The 21,169-nt window shown below is 28.5% G+C and overlaps 2 protein-coding genes and 1 long non-coding RNA gene across 5 annotated transcripts in view; 1 reads left to right on the forward strand and 2 right to left on the reverse strand.

Annotated features, from left to right (window-relative positions):
• The window catches only part of LOC111035014 (probable Ras GTPase-activating protein), a 141,642-nt gene that overhangs the window by 59,874 nt on the left and 60,599 nt on the right, over positions 1–21,169 (reverse strand). For 2 of the 3 annotated variants that reach the window (XM_022316495.1, XM_022316491.1), the window contains exons 2-4: positions 15,255–15,394; positions 15,070–15,114; positions 4,077–4,290 (exon numbers count right to left, since the gene is read on the reverse strand). In XM_022316495.1, coding sequence (XP_022172187.1) covers positions 4,077–4,290; positions 15,070–15,114; positions 15,255–15,394 — 399 coding nt within the window. The remainder of the gene's footprint in view (positions 1–4,076; positions 4,291–15,069; positions 15,115–15,254; positions 15,395–21,169) is intronic. The other variant, XM_022316493.1, reaches the window with a different exon arrangement.
• Positions 6,872–11,153, reverse strand: LOC111035015. Its single transcript, XM_022316497.1, has 4 exons — positions 11,025–11,153; positions 9,110–9,217; positions 8,965–9,021; positions 6,872–8,691 (listed from the first exon to the last, which is right to left on the reverse strand). Exons 2-4 carry the CDS (start codon positions 9,197–9,199, stop codon positions 7,402–7,404), a joined length of 1,437 nt encoding a protein of 478 aa, XP_022172189.1. The 5' UTR covers positions 9,200–9,217; positions 11,025–11,153; the 3' UTR covers positions 6,872–7,401.
• On the forward strand, positions 19,751–20,499 carry LOC111035017. The gene is made up of 2 exons (XR_002604603.1): positions 19,751–19,889; positions 20,013–20,499. It is a non-coding gene; the product is annotated as an uncharacterized LOC111035017 (long non-coding RNA).

Raw genomic sequence — 21,169 nt, forward strand, 5'->3', positions numbered from 1 at the left:
GTTATTTAAACGGTGATTTTAAGTGAGAAATTAAATTATTATTATTTGTTGTATTAGTTATTTAGTTGTAACATCGTACAAATAATACACCATACATGTTTATGTTTAACCAATGTACAATTATGAACTTTCACTTGATTAAAACCATTTTTCTCCATTTAAAACATACGAAACATGTAAGGTAGGTATATATAGACAACATAGAAAATACTGAGTTCTTTGAAACAGAATCAAACAAAAAATTGGTACCAACTTATCAGTTATGAACATAAAAACTGAAATGACGACAGTAATATTATTACGGAAATACGACTAACGAGATAATATACGACGTGGGTGTAATGTCACGGAAACGTAGGAGAACAAACTGTCGTCAGTCTGATGTTATATCCACCGGTTCGTGTTCTTGGGATATGGTCGCAACAGGCCGTGTGGTTGACATAATAGTATGCTTACAAGTAATTTTTACTAAAATCTAAACAAAATAAATCCATGTATTACTCTGTTAGGTTAATATAATGTATGTATTTTACATATTGTATAACGATAAGACGTACAACTATTACGTGCCTGACTTTATAAGGCGAGTCGTGTGTTTCGTTTCAATTTCTTATTGCTATTTAAACGAAACAGTATAAAAACGGAATAAACCATTATTCGTCAATAAGAATATCATCAATTATTATTTTATTAAATTATTATTATTCAAACTCAGATCTGCGTATACATATTATAATTTATACTACCTACCTGATACATTCGCACATACTATATATGGTACATAAAATGATAAAATATAAATATTATAACAATATAATCTATAGGTATTTCAATACGGCGTTATATCGAACTAACAACAAACTGAATGCTTTCCATAATAATATATAATATTAAAATACCTATATTATGAGTATTTAAAAAATAGTATGTAACGATACATGCGTGTAAGGGCTTTTCGAGTACTACAGTTACTAAGGTATTAGATACTATTATATATTTTTGTGCAATTTATTTGGCTAAACCAAGTTTAAATAATACAATGATATGGTTGAAAAATTAAAAAAATTAACTGCATGTAATATTCTTACGCTTTCAGAAAAATAAATCAGTACGACAAATGACGTAAAAAACGACACAACAAATGTACGTTTTCTGCTGTTGTGTTGTATGTGGAATTCGTAAAATAACGACTATATTATTATGTCTTATTATTCAGTAACGCTGTGCATCCAGCTGTTTAAGTCACTGACATCGACGATCATATTATAATAATATATTGTTATAAGTTACAACATTTGTCAACGCGCACGCCTCCGCTCCAATTTATACGTTATATCCTATATCGTAATAAGTTACTCATACATAGTCACATAGAGTTGTATATATTTGTACTTTTATAATATTATTAATTTCATATTATACATACTAATAGTAGGTATAAAATATGTACAATAATACTAAATCTACCTTCATAGCTTTTCATGTACCTAGCGTATATTTATTTTCTATCTAATTATTTTTAAATTATTTGATTTGTGAGTTTTTGAGATTGAGGAACGAGGAACGAGTCTCATCTGTATTAAATATCATATTTTGTTCAGCTGAATGATTTTGAAATGTATACTGTGAGTCTGTACATTAATTATACAGTATAGATGTATACACAGAATTTAGAAAGGAACATCCATCTGCAACTGTTTAGTGATTTGGTTTGGTTGACAATAGAAACAAAAACACGTGGGTTAGGGTTACGAGTTCAGAGTCTATGACGTAGGTACTATGTACCATCTAAACTCAGTAAACTGTAGTTCTTAACATATTCAAAACTATTGTATATTTGTATAAATACAAAACTAACCTTTTTTTTAATGGTGTTATTCGACTGTTATTCGTTAATTTATTTATCAATAGGTAACAAAAACGTCTTTATACAACCCATTATTCTCAATGCTATTTTTTCTTCACATTTGTTAATTTATGACGAACCTAAATATCTAATAATATTTTGATAAATTTTACTGTAATTTGTGTCGCACTACGTACACATAAAAAAAAAAGTAAAAATGTAACGTAAGAACCCACTGACGTCTGTCTCTGATAAACGGATGGAGCCATGGAGGCATGAATTAATTGCAACTTTTTTTTAGATTATACTTTAGTATTATTTTTCTATTTTATTTCTATGTAATTACTAATTAGTCTTTCAAATATTTATATTGCATCGGTACACTTAAAGCTATAACATGGATAGTATGTATTATATATACATACTATATGCCCTTATGGCATTAAGTCTTTACTAATTTGATGTACATCCTCTAATTTTACAATAATTGTTCACAATTTCAAAAACTTCTATATTATAATTTATAGTGTCAAAACACACATTGAAGTTATCGCTCTCTTAGAAAATGTATAAGTAGTGTTTACAGTTATTTTTCTATCAACTAATTTTTACAAGAGCAAATACACTATTTTGTTTTAAAAGCACTTGAAGTTAATTTTTTGCAAAATTCATTAAAATCACGAATACATTATGACTTCAAATATATAACATATTATGGCATATATTACAGGCATATGTAAATATGTAATAAATTTAATATTTATAAATGTTAACAATTTGAGGTAGAATGTAGATATTTATAGTTAAAACATCACAGTATCATTATACTAAATTGTGTACATCTTAAAAAATGAATTCAATCGATAACACATTAGTGAATTTATTATGAGTAGCCCGAGTAGGTAGTTAAATTGTATATTTGTTTTTATTTGAGGTAACCTTTTAGGTAATAATACATTGTTGGCCTCTTTATTAGAAAGATTAAATGACGTCTTGTGATAAATTTAGTCTATACATTTTGTTTGTAATTAAATAGTATACCTACATAAATATTATTATATTAAAATCAGTTATCTTTGAATTTTAGTAGATTAGACTAATGATTCTATATTACCCGACCTATTAATATAATATATTATAATACTAGATTCAATAGTATTGTGGAGTGTGGTTATAATAATGAGTTAAATGTTTTTTTACTTAATAAGTTACGCAAATGAAATTATATAAATAGTAGTAAAACGTTTTTAGTTCGATAAATTCAAGTTTTTTCTTCTAAATTTACATTTGAAAGTACTTTCTTTGATTCATCTTTAGAGACCCAAATAAGAATAAGCGTAGGTATAATCTACAACGTTCAAACTTAAACATTTTAATAAATCTTCAAAACCATAGTCATAACGTTACATTTCATACAAATATACAATTATACAAACAAATTGATTATCTTAATAACATTTTCAGTCGATAATTCCTCAAAGAACCGTTGTAGTTAGTTTTTAACGAGAACTGAAGAATTCGGTCTAATATTAAAACGTACGGCGCGGCGATGACCGTTTTGAGGAGCTTGTTGTATGAACACTAAACATCTCAATTAACATCGACGAAAAGTGGTGGATAAAATCTCTTTTTACTAGACGTTAAAAAATAATTTTTTTGGTCACATAATGTACAGTTATGTTTTTAAGTGTTTGGTTTTTTGTAAGTATATGTATTATCATTGTGAGAGTCATTCTTAACGCAAGGTTCGTCAGCAGTCAGCACACTTTGAATACATACTATTATGCTATAATAATACTGAGCAATTCTTTTAACAATAAACGCTCATTATTTTGAAAAGTTTAAACATATTTTAAAAAAACTAATTTTTTACATAATTTGAACTTCGTTCACAGCAATTTTTCAGGAAAAAAGATTATACTTTGTACTATTATTTATCATTAATAGTTTTAAGTTTTTACTTTTTTGTATAACACAATAATATTATATTAATTATTCTATTATTTTTTATTATTTAATTATATCTTATTCTAATATATTTTTCTAAACATTTCAATACACAAAAATTAGACATGCAGCCGATTAAATATTAATCTGAAACCACTATTACAGTTTAAATTCATACCAAATCTATTCTTTTAGCGAAAATACGGCAGAAAACATAAACTTTCTGTTATTCGTCTAACGAGTGGTTTAACTTAATGTGCTACTTGTACTTTAAATGACTTACCCATGGAAGGCGGAATGCAAACGGCCGCAATGGGTCTAGCTGTAGTCTCGCGCAGTGACGCACTGTCTGGAGCGTCGTCATCGTCTTGGTCTTCATCTTCTTCAAACAGGACGGGAGGCTGATTGATCAACTCGTAACCCCATCGCTGACGGAACTTTTTCGCCCCACCATCTAGCCGAACCCGGGGAAGATCGACGAACAGCGAATCGCCAATCTATATAGACAACGAAAAAGTTTTAATATTTTAATATAGGTAATTAAATTGTATTATAATGTGTTATGCATTTATAATTTACACAGCTATACTGAATGTATTAAAAAATAGCCATTAATCATTATTATAGTGAGAAAGCTGAGAGTGCTAGCCGCTGAGATAAAAAAACATTAATGTGATAATGTGAATATGATCACGTCGATACCTATAGGCATGACGATGTATGCGTTTTGTGCCTCTGCAGTGATTTAGTTTGATTATGGAAACAACGTATGCCTATGGTACTTATGTATTTAAGTATTTTATATTATTTAATTAATTAATTAATAATTTATCCTCATTCTTCAGTCGCTTAGCTTTTGAAATAGCGATACCATACATATTATATTACAGCGAACACCAAGACAAAAGTCTTTGAATTAACTGTGGAATGTACAATATATCATTATACCACATTTACACTGCAGAAAATATAAGTCGTCATGATGGAACGAGTATAATGTATTCATGTATTACGTATGTAGTGACTTACATCTGATATACTTTATATTGTATATACAAATAAAAATGTTCCAATACGTTAGTTGTGTAACCTGTATACTAGTTAAAATGTTGACAAAATTCGTAAAGTTGGTAAATTATTTTTTATCTTTAAAATGTTCAATTTTTCTAGTTAAAGCTTGAACAATAAATACAGTATTATATATTAGCAGTTCTTACAGAAACTTAAAAAAAAAATAAAAAAAAATTTAAAAAATCTAAATGCACAATTTTTTTTAGATTTGAAAACAAAGTTCGAAGAAAATATAAATTATATATTTAAACAAAGAATACAAGTTTTAGTTATTTTTGTTTTAATTCAAAAGTGTTCTTGGAAACTTTACATTTGTCTTACTGGACGGAATGACATTTTCAAAATGTTTAGATTAATTTTAAGCTAGTCTATTGAATCGTAGAACGCTTACCATATTACTACCGAAGTAGTAAAATAAAATACTAAAATAGCAATATAATAAACTTAGTAATATATGCTGACCGTCTTCACTCAGAATCATTAGGTATTCGTATCTGATGATTTGTCATTTAATTCATATTTAACATATCCATTACAGTTACCTGATGACAAGAATATACGAGATCACTAAATTATCTTACTGTATTATAACATAGAGGTTACTTACTAGTTAGCCATAAACTTTTTTTAAATTTTAAGTTCTAAAAAATATATATAATATGTTGTCATACTCATACAAATAATAATTAATAGTTAAAATCCTTATGAGTTAACCCTATAGCCATCATATAACCTATAGTATTGTAGTCTGTACATAGTAACATTACTCGGTGGTCAAATAATTTACAGTTATGGTCTAGTTTACTATTTTCTGATTGTTTACAATAATTTTTTCAGGAGACTTGGTAACAATCAAATCAAATGTCGTTTTAAATTAAAAAGTAATAGAGTTTTGTATTATTACACTAAAAATGTGGGAAAGTTTATACTGCTCTGCTGTATATGAGGTATTGAGTTGGTCATTGTAATGGATATGTTAAATTTGAATTCAATAATTAATCATTGCATACGAAAAACGACTCTGAGCGAAGACGGTCAGTCAGTCTATATTATTAAGTAAATTTCATGATATTATTGCTATTAAAGTAATTTATTTTGCTATCAACAATACAGTAGGTTAAATAACTTATGAACTTGTTGTCATAACTTATGATGCCGAAAAGATTTAATTTGAAATTGCCATCAAGAAATCATTATTCCCTGTTAAAGTATCTCTAATCTAGTCTACATTTGAAATGAGAATAAATAAAAAACAAAAAAAATATCCAATGTTATAAAAATTTGAAACAGAAACTCTCATATAACATTTTATAATATTTAGTTAAAACAGATTTTGTGTAATTATTTGTTTGTTGGTTCCAATGCTTTTGAAAACTACTGAAAATTTTCAATTTTAACCTTTCAAAAGTACCAACTAGATTAATAGATAACAAATCCAGTTTCATATTTTATTTAAATTCAAAATCGAATAATCGTATACTTACTACAATTTTCCACCAATATTTATTATTTTATAACAACATTTTTGACACAATTTATCAAAATCACGAAAATTTGGATAATGCTTAATTGAAAAAAATAAAAAATTTCTTCATTTTTAAAGTTAAGGATTGACAATTTAAAACAAGGGGAGGTCTTATAGGTAGTTCATACTGTAACTAAAAAATCTAAAAAATATCACGAAGAATAACGATAAAATATGTTATTTTGGGTACTTGAAACATTTAATGAACCTATATTATTATAATGTTTACACATTGTACACAATTAAACTTTCAAACATTACATTTCTAGCAAAAAATAATTCAAACTACTGTATTACTTATAGAAAAATGAAATACTTCAATAACAATAGTCAATAATATCTTAAAATATACTTAGTAATATAGGATGACACATGTCTTCACTCAGAATCGTTATTATGTTTTATCATTGAATTCAAATTTAACACATCCATTACACTACACGACATTTAATGTACAACAGAGCGCTATCCACTTGGACATATTTTTCTTGATTTACTACACAAATATAGACAGTTTTATCATATGTAACTAACTATTCAAAATATTTTCTCGTTTATCTTAGTTTAATATACTGACTATTTTTAATATTTTAAATAACGATGTGAAAATATGTAGATTTACATATAGTTGTACGTCGTAGAAAGTACTTCATCGAACCTAAAGTACTAAAAATAAATAAATTTATAAATTTTTTATAAATATAAAAATAAAACCATAATAATAACGTTACCATTACTTTTGTTAATAATTGTTTTAAATTATGCTACACTCAGTGGTCAGTAGTTAGTACATTTATTCTTTTAAGTCCATTAAGTTAAACAACGAAAATATGTATTAAATATTATTTGACGAGTTTCTTTATACTTAAATATATTATAACAGTTTTGTTTAGTATAAAAAAGAGGATAATAGTCGTTTTTTAACGATGAAATGTGTTTTATCTCAAACAAATGCAGATACATACGAATGCTATATTATAAAATGTAATGAATGTAAAATAAAATATTATTCTTAATTATAGTTATTACTATCGTATTCATCAAATTGTTCAGCTTCATTGGCCACCTTTGGAACTAATGGTTGGCTCATATCTTCATCACTTAATACATTTGATTGAAATTTTGCAGAAATATTGTCTATGGTCGTAAACTGACGGTTCATTTCTTGTTCTCTAAATTTCAGGTAATTCTCTAATACTCCCATTATTTTTAATCGCATATCTCTATCGTATACAGAATCAGAATTTAGAGGATTTCGTTTAAAAGCTGTGGTTGTTTCCTGAGAAGTCGTAAATGTTGATTCGTCGCCTTCAGTCTGGGTTTCTTCTGTTGTGATAGAATTCGATTCGTCTTCTGTTGTAATAGAATTCGATTCGTCTTCTGTTGTAATATAATTTGATTCGTCTTCTGTTGTAATAGAATTTGATTCGTCTTCTGTGGTAAAAGAATTCGATTCGTCTTCTGTTGTAATAGAATCAAACACCAGAGAGTTCAATTCATCTTCAGTCTGAGTTTCTTCTGTAGTTATAGAATTTGATTTGTCTTCAGTTAGATTTTCTTCTACTATTAAATTCGATTCGATTTCGTTTGTAATCGGGGTATCTTCAAACACCGGAGAGTTCGATTCGTCTTCAGTCTGGGTTTCTTCTGTAGTTATAGAATTTGATTTGTCTTCAGTTAGGTTTTCTTCGAGCACCAGTATGTTCGATTGATCCACAGTCTGAGATTCTTCTGAATTAAAGGGATTCAATTCATCTTTAGTCGGGGTTTCTTGTGTAATTTCATAATTTGATTCATCTTTGACCAAATTTTTTACCTCGTTTTGATTTTCACTTAATAGTTTTACGAATAAAAAATCATATGGATTTTTTGTAGTCGTGGGGGTTGGTTCGTGTTCTAACGTTTCAGGCGATAGTTTTACTATTGTTACAGAATCCGACGGGTACGGAGATTTGTATGTTGGGAATCCGTAGCCGAAGACAGATGTCTTTCTGATAGCTACTAGGTTTATGGGAATGCTTCTTTCTGTTGTTGATGGATTTGTTAGATATTTGTTCAATGGGGAACCTAGGTATTTGTAATCATAGCTATCTTCCGGAAATAAACTAGGAATGTCCTGCCGGGTCATATATTCCGAATCGTAGAGAGAATTCTTTGAATTATATGAATGAGTTCTTGGAACCGAATTCACTTCATGGGTAGACATTTTGACATGCTCATATATCGGTTTGTACTCGTTGATTCTGGAATCCACTGCCTCGCTTAATCCATCTAAGTCGTTGATTGACGGCTCTATTGGATTCTGTAATGAAATCAACACGAATATTGTTTACATTGCAAGACTAATTAATATATAATTCTGGGGCTTGGATCAAAAAGGAGCAATCTCAATTTTAATCACTTTTGGGAAATTAAGAATAAAACACATTTTTATGGCCTTTTTTGATATTGCAACAGTAACTAGAAAGTGTATAAAATGTTAAATGATTGGTCATATTACTTATTTTATCAAAAAAGTGAGATTGGCCCTTTTTGACCCAAGTCTCAGTATTATTTAGTAGGAAAGAATACTTACGTAATGATATCCATAAGGATATTGGAGTCCTATAGATCTTTGCCGCCTTTCCATCAACTAAAAATAAATGAAAAACAGATACAAAATTATAATAAATCTACCTATTTATTTTCTACGAATATTATATTATGTTCTAAACAATTACCTGATTAAATGCCTGGCTTCTTGGATTATAAAAAGTTGCGTCAACAATTCCGCAAACAATTAACAGACCGGAAGCAATAAGGAGATGCATTATCACAAACTAATTTTACTGTGGAAAAAAACATATATTCATTATTATTTATTTAATTGCCTAACAAAAATTCGCTATAGATAATACACGGGTAGACCTAATATAGAAAATCTACAGTTAATTTATAAATTTATGGTTAACATTTTTATTTTTACTAAATACAAATGAAAGCTATTCAATCTTACAAAATTGTACACATTTTAATTTAGATACAATATTTTGATAAATCAATATTATTGTTTAATTCAAATGTACCTATGGCGTGTAATACAAAACATCCAATTGTTAATTTATTGGTGCACTTAGTGTTTTGAATTATATCGATAATTATATGAAAAAATAATATAATATAAATATTTTTATGATTGTAATAAAACAAAATTAAAAAAATTATTCAATCAACAAATTAGTATCCATTTTTCTCTTTACGATGTATCATTTTATACAAGTAGGTATGTATCATATATATTGCCATTGTTTGCACTTTTTTATGAACTATCATAATATGCTCATTTGGATGATAATCAGAGTTTTTCATTAGTTAATGCATTTGAATAACAAAGCTGCGAAAGTATTAGAAAATTACAATTTTTATGATTCATTTTTTATCTATTTGAAAACCAAATTGTTAATAAGAAAATGTCGATTTAAAAAAGTTATTAAAACATCCGAATATTACTAAATATTCATAAACTTCGAGCAATAAAAAATAACAATTTATTGCACCAACTGTTCTTTAAGTAATGTTTTTTTTAAAGTTATAGGATATTCAATTGTATGTGTTTACTAAACAATGCAGAGTTGAATTAATGCGCAAAAAATCAATTAAATATGCATTCACTTATGTAGATACTGGATACACAAAAACAAGAAAATACTTACTTGTAAATCATAAAAATGAATTTAATATGAAAACATTCAAAATTATGAATATAATTAATATAATATAAGCTATAGCTTGGGGAGTAGTGTCTTAATAATATATGATGTATAAATAGTGTGCGTAAAATATTAAAAGTTTACAATGTACAAATGTAAATAATAATAAATTAGTTAACAAATGTGCCTATAATATGAGGAGAAAAAATAACCTTATTAATGAATGTATATGCGAGATAAAAATAAAAGTTTTTTATAAAGATCAATTATATTCTCCATAAATATGCAATTATAAAAAATACATACTATATAATATATATTATCAAATACACTAAAGTCTAATATATGCAAAATTAAATTTATTAACTAGAATGGTAATGTCTTGAAAAAATGTTTAATCCACATTTAACTATCCGAAAGTTATTCAGCAACCGGGTATTTTATTAGTATCTATTATATTTAATATATTATCAAATCTATGTAATTATGTATAATATATATAATCTATGTATTATTTATCCCTCTACGTTTTTGGGCCTCAGCCCGTATTGTAATATAAATGAAAACGATTTTGTTATTGGTTCGGGTAGATTTCATCATAGATAAGTTTTGTAGAGTCATAATTCTACGTAGTAATATTAATTTTATAAACAAAATTAGCAAAAAGTTATGCAGAAATAATTTAAGGAGACAATATTAAAATTAACAATCTTTTAAAACAATAACATTTTTTATAAAAAAATGAATCATTATTTAATTGTATACAGTAGTTTTGAGACTAATACTTAGTACCTACCTACTTTAATACTTAGCAAAACTGTTTTAATTTACTTCCAATTAAAATTGAAAATAATTGAGGAGAATTATAGTTATTTAAAAAAAATGTTAGATCAATTTTTTGAAAATTGATACTATAGATTAATAAGATAAATAAAACTTGACTTACCTGAAAACCAATACTTCAAGACAATTATATTATACTGTTGTTTTGATAGATTTATCCAATAGTTCACAACAGGACGGTAGTTTTATATCAACTGATCAATAACCGCAGAAGTTTCCACGGTTAAATAGTACTGAAAATTAATATTTGTGTGATAAAATTGATCTGTATATTAATCTCGATGACCCTTGATCGGATGATTGATGAATTCGTAAAATTACAATCTCGGATGCTTATACATTATACATGTATATTCTAGTATAATATGACCGTCAAAACGTTCAAATGATAACGAAACATCGTTATTTTGAACCACTTACTAGTATCACATTCGCCAGTCTTTTAATGTTAAACATCGTATTATATTATTAAACTGTATGATTATTGTATTGTTTTTGTGACATTTTATTGTACATGATCAAAATACTCATTACCCGATATTACAATCTGCGTTGGAAAGGGGAAAAGCGTTTGGTTAAACTTGGAGTACACATTTTACTACCACGAAATAAATTATTATCTATAAAATGTTTAACAAACGTGAATTCGTGATAATATTAATAGCTTCGCTAATTATTATTATTTATAATACTTATCACAATGTCTATGATTTTTTTTTTAAAACTGCAGTTTCACGAATTTACGATTGTTTTATCTTTTATGATCCAAGAATAATAAACCAATATTTACAATAACTGTTTTTACCGATGTTAATTATTTTAACGCAAATATTATTTAGAAACGATAAAGTGTTATCTACAATGGTATATATAAAATTAAACAATATTGAAAAATTTACTTAATTACTTACTTGATTTGTTATTCATTAATCGCATTGAGTCGTAGAGACAACGAAATGAAAAATATGTAAATTATAAATAGATAAAAAATATTAATCATTCGAGTAACTGTTACCTACTATTTAATCAAAACAACAAACAACATGTTTGTCAGTAATTACTACTCAGTAGATGAACAAGTATTGCTCGATAGTCCGAAAGTAACTTGTTACTTGTTGTAGGTTAAGAATGAGATTCTCTCTGCCATACACCACATTCTTTAAGGTGCACGATTAAAATTAGGTCCCTACTTAATAAATTAATTGAATTATATACTGATTGTGTAATTAACTACTTGAAGGGAAGTAATGCTAATGCGGTTCCCCTTCATGTGGCAGTTATTCATCATAAAAAAGGCATATTACTACTATGGTTTATCGATCACCTGAATAATTAATAATTAATTATCGCTTTCATAATAGTGATAAAACCATCCTAAATATAAAATGCAAATATCAAAACAATTAAAATATTATGTGGTAGTTAAACATTGAAAACGTGCAATAAAATGGTTTTTAGTTTTAAGTTGATCCTAAATTATTTCTTTATTCTGACAGTCTATACACACTTCTGAGTTACATAGACAGTGCTATTTTATATTTACAAACATTATCTATAAATTACTCATTGTGTAAAAATAGAAACAGATAAATAAAATATCCTTCCATTCTACATTATGCAGTTATTTGCAAATTAAAATAATAATTTTTTCCATTTTTCATTTTATAACAAACCTATTATTATATATAATACACAAGTTATTATTATTATTATGATAAGGTTATTTAGATATATTTGAATTTGAAATCTACTAATTTATTGAATTAATTTAACGATTAGCGTTGTTTTTTAGAAATTTGATACATTTTTTTTACACCTAATATTATTGTAATTTTTTTTTTTAATTCATCGCACTTGTAAATATTTTAAAATTATCAAATAAAATAGTTTATACAAGTACTTTAATCTTCTAGGGCGAGCTAAATAAAAAAAGTTAGAGGCTGTGAATGTACTGTGTCGAACCAGTTCGGACCACCTGTTTTAAGTTATAAATTATTCGGTAAAATATGCACTAGCTCTCGGTCCTGAATCATAATACAACAATTTCGATACAAAGTTGGAACTTTAAAAGTTTCTTCTCAATATTATAGACAATAATACAATAGGTAGTTTAAAGTGCTAATACATAGTGCTGTTTCAAGTTAATGTTATAAATTATGATTGTTCTGGAAGTAATCAATGTATTGAGATACCAGTCATACCAGTATACCGCAGTTGGACCAGACCCATCTTGAACTGTGATTGTATTGGTAGTGGGTGGACGGAGGTGACACCAATATTGATGATGAAATATTGAATGTCTCTGTTTAATGGTTATGCATAATATATTTTAACACTAGTCAAACATGGGCATATGAAAACATTTAACACTCAAGATTAAAGACAATTATATACATGTCACAAATAAGCTTGGGTCCTATCCAGAATAATAAGTCACTGGCGACTTATTATTTCGAATGACACAAAAAACAACTAACACACGACTCGTCCGGTGTAGGGTGTGGTCGTGTGGACTTGCAAATCCTGCACATGGCTGGCTTACCCCAACCGCGACGCCTTTGCGAGCTTATGTCCGTTCTAAGTAGGTACCCATACAAATAGGCTGCCACGGACTGGTGGTTGTAGAGAAAATATTGAAATCAGGTCGGTGATGACTGGTGAACGGACTGGTTTGATGACAAAAAACTACAATCCGGGACCGAATCAAATTAAGCACTAACTACTAAAAGAGTTCGGTCATTTTATGACGCAATGTGTAGGTATCTATATCAGCATGCTTTGTTTGATGTCTGATTATTTATAAATATTTGTAAAATATGAATCAATACTTCAAACTGAAATGTTTGTAATGATCGGTTTGTGATATTCAAGTTATCACACCATTTTCACTTTTTGGTGTACACGACAGTACATAATAGTATATAATATGTACCTACATTGTACAATTCATTTTAAAATATTGGTACATTGTTATAATTCTACAGGCTTATGTAACTGTTTGTATAACTAAAATGGAGACAATATAAATATTTCTATTGTTGAATCACAAGTAAATGTCATATTATAATCAACCTTATGTTTATTTCTAAATATTGTATTATACTGTGATTGATTGTGTTGTATTTTTTTATAACTTTGATGAAATTGTTTATTATATATTAATATTATACAATATACTATATTATGTAGTAATATACTAATAATATGAAGTATCTATGCGGTCATTATATGCATACGTTAAATATATTAAATATACAAAAATTACGTCTCCAATCTGTATGTTAAATGTTAAGTACTAAAATGTATTAAAAATTGTTATTATATAAGCATAAATTAATTTTAAAAAAATACTTAAATAATTATTAGAAGCACAAGCATTGTAAATAGCCACGATAAAAGCAATTACTTCCACACAGCCAAACAAATATTATGTAGGTAGGTAGTCAGAGATTTCGTGTTTACTATAAACTACGAGAATTCTATTTCATTGTTTTATACTATAATTCATACCTATAGTATATTACATTAATGCCATGCTATCTTCTAAGTTGTAAATAGGGCTAGAATTTATATGCAATTTAAAATAGTAAAATATGTGTTTAATTTTATTTAAACATGCTAAAATATGCGATAAAATTATCTAGTTAATTTACCAATAAATTCCAAACTATCATTAAGTGAAAGGAAAGAAATACACAAAAAAATAAATTGAATAAAATAATTTTATGTGTAGGCGACATCATTTTTTTTTTAATTAGGATGACGTGGCATCTAACCTTTTGCCTATTTTTGTAACAAATTATTATAATTATTAATATATTATATAGTCGTCACATTTTGATCTTGGGCGTCGGACAAAATCCATTCCAATCCCCCTTAAAAATAAACCCTATATATAGAATACCAAATATTTGCAAAAATATGCAAAGAACTAAGTAATTTGTATAAATACTAGACAATTTGACTATCCAAATATTTAAAAGGACGTTGCAAAATACCATACCAAATAAATGCATAAAAAACATAGCCCTAAATATTAAATATTAATTTATCGGCATATTTTGTAAACGTTACTATAAATTTATCTCGGACTAGGTACCTTAAAAAGAAAACTATAGATACATTCTATTATTTCCATAAGCACCAACCTTAAAAGCGTGCGTTATTGTCCTTAGCGCAGTCCCAGGGAATATCTAAGAAATAAAATAGGAAATTTATTAAAAATGTACATCGGATAAAATATTATATTTTACATAATATACATAATTTAATTTAAATTGTTAGTAAGAGACTGAACATATATTTGAATTGTAATAAAATAAAAAGTATTTACGGATAATTCCTCGCTTCTATATGCAGTTAATGTCTGTTCGTCTTGCAGTAGAACACAAAAGTACGGTTCCCAGGTGACAAAGTTCAATTTTTTGTCCTTGACAACATTGGCTGGCCGATGACCAATCTGTAGATCACGATCTGCAATCAAAATATTAATTAAATATTATTACTAATTTAAAACATTATATAAAATATAGATGGGAGATAGAAATAATAATATGATCATGAGAAAATATTTTAAACGTTTATTATTTGTTATTGTTTGATTCAATATATAAAGCATATATTATCATTAAAACTTCGTTCTAAATATGATTCCATTCCCAAGTAAGCCACAAAACAATAAACATATTTTATTGTAAATTCCACAACAAATATTATTTTTTCTTATTATTTTACGTTTTGTGCAAACAATAAGTTTATGGTAGCAAACTTTTTTTGTATCAATATTTATTTTAAAAATCCATTTATATATAATAACTAGCATTTTGTAAAATTGAGTTTAAAATGAATGACGTGTTCATTGAAAACCATGTTTATAAATTTATTTATTACGTATCGTTGTTTTTCGGTACATGGATGACAATCATTCCGAAAACGCATACGGTAATGAAAATTCAAATTTAATTTGAAATTTAAAAAAAAACATACAATATATTCTTAATTTATAATCTATAACAGATTATAGATTATAATACCTATAACTCAATTGAATCATTTATCAGTGTATCACCGTATCGGACGTTTTCGGTCGATTAATTATATCATAATAATTAATTAATTTTTAAAGTATTATATTACAGGTGAAATATAAATAATTATTTGTTTTGAGCACAGGTCATAGCGTGCACAATTTCATTGTTATGGTGTTTAACCGTCGTTGCCAACCAAATAGATTACGTAATGAAACCTTGGAAGATGGAAGATACTGAGGTGAAAAAAAATATATCACGTAAATACGTAATTAGTTTTAGATTATATGGCAGAAGAGATAATTAAAACTAAATTGATACATTGTCCCTATAGTCTGTATATGATTTAGGGTGATGTGTTTCTTTCCTTCTTTTATTCTTAGTTTTATATATAGTATATAAAGGCATTTTTTTGGTGTATAGCTCGTACTTCAAGAAATACCTTAGTACAACATTGGAAATATTAACGATACCGAATCTAGAGCCGGTCCAAGTGGACATTCCCCTTCGAAAATCCATTAACCTTAGTAGATACGTTTAGTCGTTTTTCGTCTATTAAATCGATTATTAGCAATTAGTTGCCAAAGTTTAATATGCTTATTAAGTAATAACAGTTAACCAATAATTCCATAATGACATCGTTATACATTGGTAACAATAATAGTGATGTTACTAATATATTGTAAGTGTTGAATCTTGTTAATACCCTTAAGACCTTGAACCTGATGTAAGAATTTTGAAAAGAACTATGTAAATGTTATGTTTTATGTTGATAAAGGGGTGGTAGGCAACCCATCTTTCATTATTTTATGTTTGTATGTGTTCAAAAATTTAGACATTTTCAAAAAATCATTAAAAAGTCCCTCTTGCAGAATAATTTTCAGGACTTTATACGATAGTATCTAATAATGGTTTAGCTGTATAGGTAATAATAATGTTATACAAGCTTGGGCCTTGGAGATGAGAAAATGTTTTACGTTAAATTCCATATAAGCTGTAGCCGTACATTATCCGTATCCTGTCCAAGCTCTACTTAAGTTTTTACTGTTATTTCGTATTTTTATCGAATAATGATTTCAGAAAACCAAACAAGACATGGCTTTCGAAAAAATAATACATTTTGATTTTTGGACCTACAATGCGATATGCTTACTTAGTTGTTTGTTTCCGCTGATCGGCAGAAAAATAGAAGTATCTACGACGCTGCCGCCACCGGAAACGTCAACAAGTATAAACGGATATAAAATCCACGAGTCATTGGAAAATTAATGGAGTGTATGAAATTTTTCTAAAATATGTCTGCAGATACGTGGAGAGTCGTAATCGTATTTGTATTAGTCGTCGGAAACCTAGTGCCGGCGTGCTTTTCCTACAACTTTCCGGGTATTCAAAAGAAAGCCGGTTCCGAGTACAACCTACTCTTTCAAGTCGGTTGAAAATCGTACCAGAAAAATGAATTTGTTTAATGACTGTTATACCAGTTATTTATTCGGTGATTTAGGATTTTTGTAAATTGGGAATACTGACTGTAGACCTTCAGTTTGCTTGGTTTTGTTGGAGTCTCGAAGACGGATTTTTAAGACTAAACAAAGTCTTGCAGAAGATGACGATTTCGCCTGAGATGCCGACCTGGGCAATGATCATGGCGAGCAATAATTATAATCACAGGTGTAAGTATACCATGGGGAATAAACATGATATATACAGTGGTCGCCGCTTATTGGACTCACGGTTAATTGACTCATTCGCATATTAGACTCAAAACGGTTGGTCCCGATTCGCACGGTTAGGTTAGGTTAGGTTTTTGAGTCATTCGCCTTATTGACTCATTCGGTTAATTGACTCAAATTGTCGGGTCCCAAAGTGAGTCCAATAAGCGGCGACTACTGTATATCGATAAAACAGTATAATTGTATACTAATACATTAAGTCACGGTCGCTCGCAGTGGGGAGTGTATGGTATCTTTTGACATTTCGCAATATCGAGGCCCTAAAAGTCAAGCCCATTAATCTGGGACCCGTATTTCATCGGTTGTTACTAAATGCAATTTTCTTTTCTCAAGTAAGTGATAAAGACCCGGTATCTTATATCTTTAAATGATTTTTAATTTAAAAAATAGCCATTCGTTCAATACTCGATGGACTGTTCATTTTAAACATCAAGATTTTCCAAAAAATATTCTACTTCACAGTGTGAAATTAAAAACATGATATGCAGGTTGCCTCGCGTTAAAAAAAAATCAAATCCTGAGTCCACCCGTACGGAACCTTCACTCATAATATCATGACAATATCGTATTATTTTTGGCAGACGACGTCTACCGGGTGGAAGTGGAGTACGGAAAACTGATGCACGGCGTGACCCTAGCGTGCAGCGTCTGCGAGGAACGCGTCCTGATAAACGCTCTGTGTTACATGTTCAACACGATTTGTGGTCTGTTCGACACAATTTCGGCTTATAGGACTCGAGGGGCACCTCTTCTCCTGGCCATCATGCACCTTTCGTGGGTGTTGAACTGCGCCGGTAGAATAGCTCTGGTGTGTTTCGCAGCCTCTTCGGTCGTCGACCAGGTATATATGGGTACTTTTGCTGTCTGTTTATATATATTATGTGCTGTCTATGGATATAGTATGTAGGTGCCATTAATATCTATTATTTAATAATATATGTTCCGAGGCTGAGTGTCTTTTCACCGTATTGGTCCTGAACCTTGCATATGCGCGCAACAATATTATATTTTATCGCTCGATGGACATTTCAAATTAATAGCTTTTAGGACATTATTATATTTATTATTGTACATAAATTGTAACTCATAATACATCAAAATATCGTTAAATTAAACACAGAACCTACATTTTTTAATTTGATTTTCTGTATAATAAATAGGTATTAGTTAAGCTAGGCGTTGATTTAAAAAAAAAAAAACCAGTCATTTCAACTACATCTAAATTGATTGTTTTATTATTATACAATATTATTTTAAAATCGAGTTTATCGGAATACCAAAGGAAAATAGGTTTCATAATCGATGATGATATTTTGATGCTTCGATGGTGTTGAAATATAAGAAATATATTTTACACGTGTTTGTTGTTAGTAGTACTTAGTATAGGAAATAAAGCCACTAATACGTATAAATATATTAAACTGGTATTTACTTTAGAAACTATTTTTTAAACTTCTTTAAAGTTCTAATCAAATTATGGGTATAACTGGTTTAAGAATACCTATAACTTAATAAATAAAGTTAATATTTTGAACAATTCTTCTTTCTGGAAAAGTTTGACTAACCGGCTACGTAAAAGTCAGAAGCTGTTAAAAGTTACTGGCCCAGGATCTCTATATGTATATATTATATTATACTTGGTTATTTGGGGTTGAGTGTGTCGTGTGTCACGTGTATCATTTAATGTGTGTGTTTTTAGCCTGCAGCGCGAACTAATATAAAATAGTCTGTGTAAAGAGAATTTATAATGATGTTTATCTATACTGCACTGCAGGACGATCGTCTACACGACTTGGCTCAGATCGCAAGAGAAACGTTAGGCGTAAACGGTGACTGTTGGGAGGTACGTAATACGATTTTATACATAATGTATAAAATATACATATTTCCAAATTATTGCATGCATACCAATCTCTGTAAATGCTCGGGTGACGAATTTTCTTTAGCCAAATTGTTCTTAATGTTTTTGTAATCTAATGATTATTGTTTTATCCTCCAAAAACAGTACAAAGTGTAACACACTGTGTCAACTTTATCGACTTATGGGGCCTTTTGCTCAGCTAGGGCAGTGTATATATTATTATCTAATATCTATAATAATAAGCGTGTCAATCGTTTCAGATGAAACGATTATCTCGGCGTCTGAGACATAGCAAAGTGAAATTCGACATCTGTGGTATGGTGACGGTGGACAAGACGCTTTTATCATCGGTAAGGAAAATTATAGACTAAACAACACATAGAAATCAAAAAAATATACAATTCTGCGGTTGGCTAAATACAATAATAGGTATTTTAAAATTCGTTTGTTTTCAAAATATGGTCTGTTTCCAGGCAGTGATCAGTGTAATTTCGTATTTGGTGATCGTGTTGCAGTACAACTACAGTTAAACCAAATCTCAGCGAATCGGTTTAATTTTAACAATAGCGTATATCCGCGGCCACAACACGTATATTATGATACATTAAATGTACAATATGTCTCTTAAATCCCAATTACGTTGCTATTATACAAGCCGAGTTCATCATTATCCTAATATTGTTTAAACATATTATACTTGACATCCTTGTCATGACTTGAACAGGTACACGCTGAACCACTAACACTAATAGACGGATGGATAAACGGCGATTAATACATATATACATTATATTCTGATATATTGCCGTGTACGATAATAATTGTAATTTTATTAACTTTTCATTTGTGTACCATAGGTACCCATTACCCTGTATAGTTACACAATTCAATAGTATACTAAAGTATAGTTTGAAATATTCAAAATTGTATACAACAACACAAATAAAAGATTTCTTTCAAGGATCGTGTTGTTTTTTTTCTTGTGGTTGTCAACTAAAAAATTATTTGAGAATAAGCTTTACAAAAAAGGCTGTCATAATACCACTTAGGTATATAGCATATAGCATATATTACACAATAATGTATGAATAGAACCTTAATTTTTCACCATGGCACAGTGTTCAGCCACCAGGTGTGTATAAAGCCGGTATATTTCTACTTAATATAAACATACAATTTCTATATAATATAGTATATTATTATATTATATTATACTATTATATTATATACTACTGGCTGATCCTCCACAGCGGTTCCCGTGACAAATCAAATAATGCCAGTGGATTAACCCTGTTACTTTGTTATGTGTAAGCTATACACGTATTTTTAACGGTAATTTGGTTAGTTTTGACCAAATATAAATAAAATTATATAAAATGATAATAATTAGGTATAATAACTATTTCATTTTCTGAAACCAATGGCAATCCTTTACGAACAAAACAATATGCGTTTTTCGTGAGCCAAAAATACCTGTGTGCAGAGGCGTATTTAGAAATAAATAATAATAGGGGGAGGGGCTCAAAAATACACTTAAAAACAGACAATATATTTTTTTAACAAATATTATTTGGTTTTGGGCTGAATACACAATTAAATGTTTCTGACCGATTTTTCGTAAGGTTTTCGT

Source organism: Myzus persicae, unplaced genomic scaffold, assembly GCF_001856785.1.
Source record: "Myzus persicae strain clone G006 unplaced genomic scaffold, MPER_G0061.0, whole genome shotgun sequence".
Classification (NCBI taxonomy): Eukaryota; Metazoa; Arthropoda; class Insecta; order Hemiptera; family Aphididae; genus Myzus; species Myzus persicae.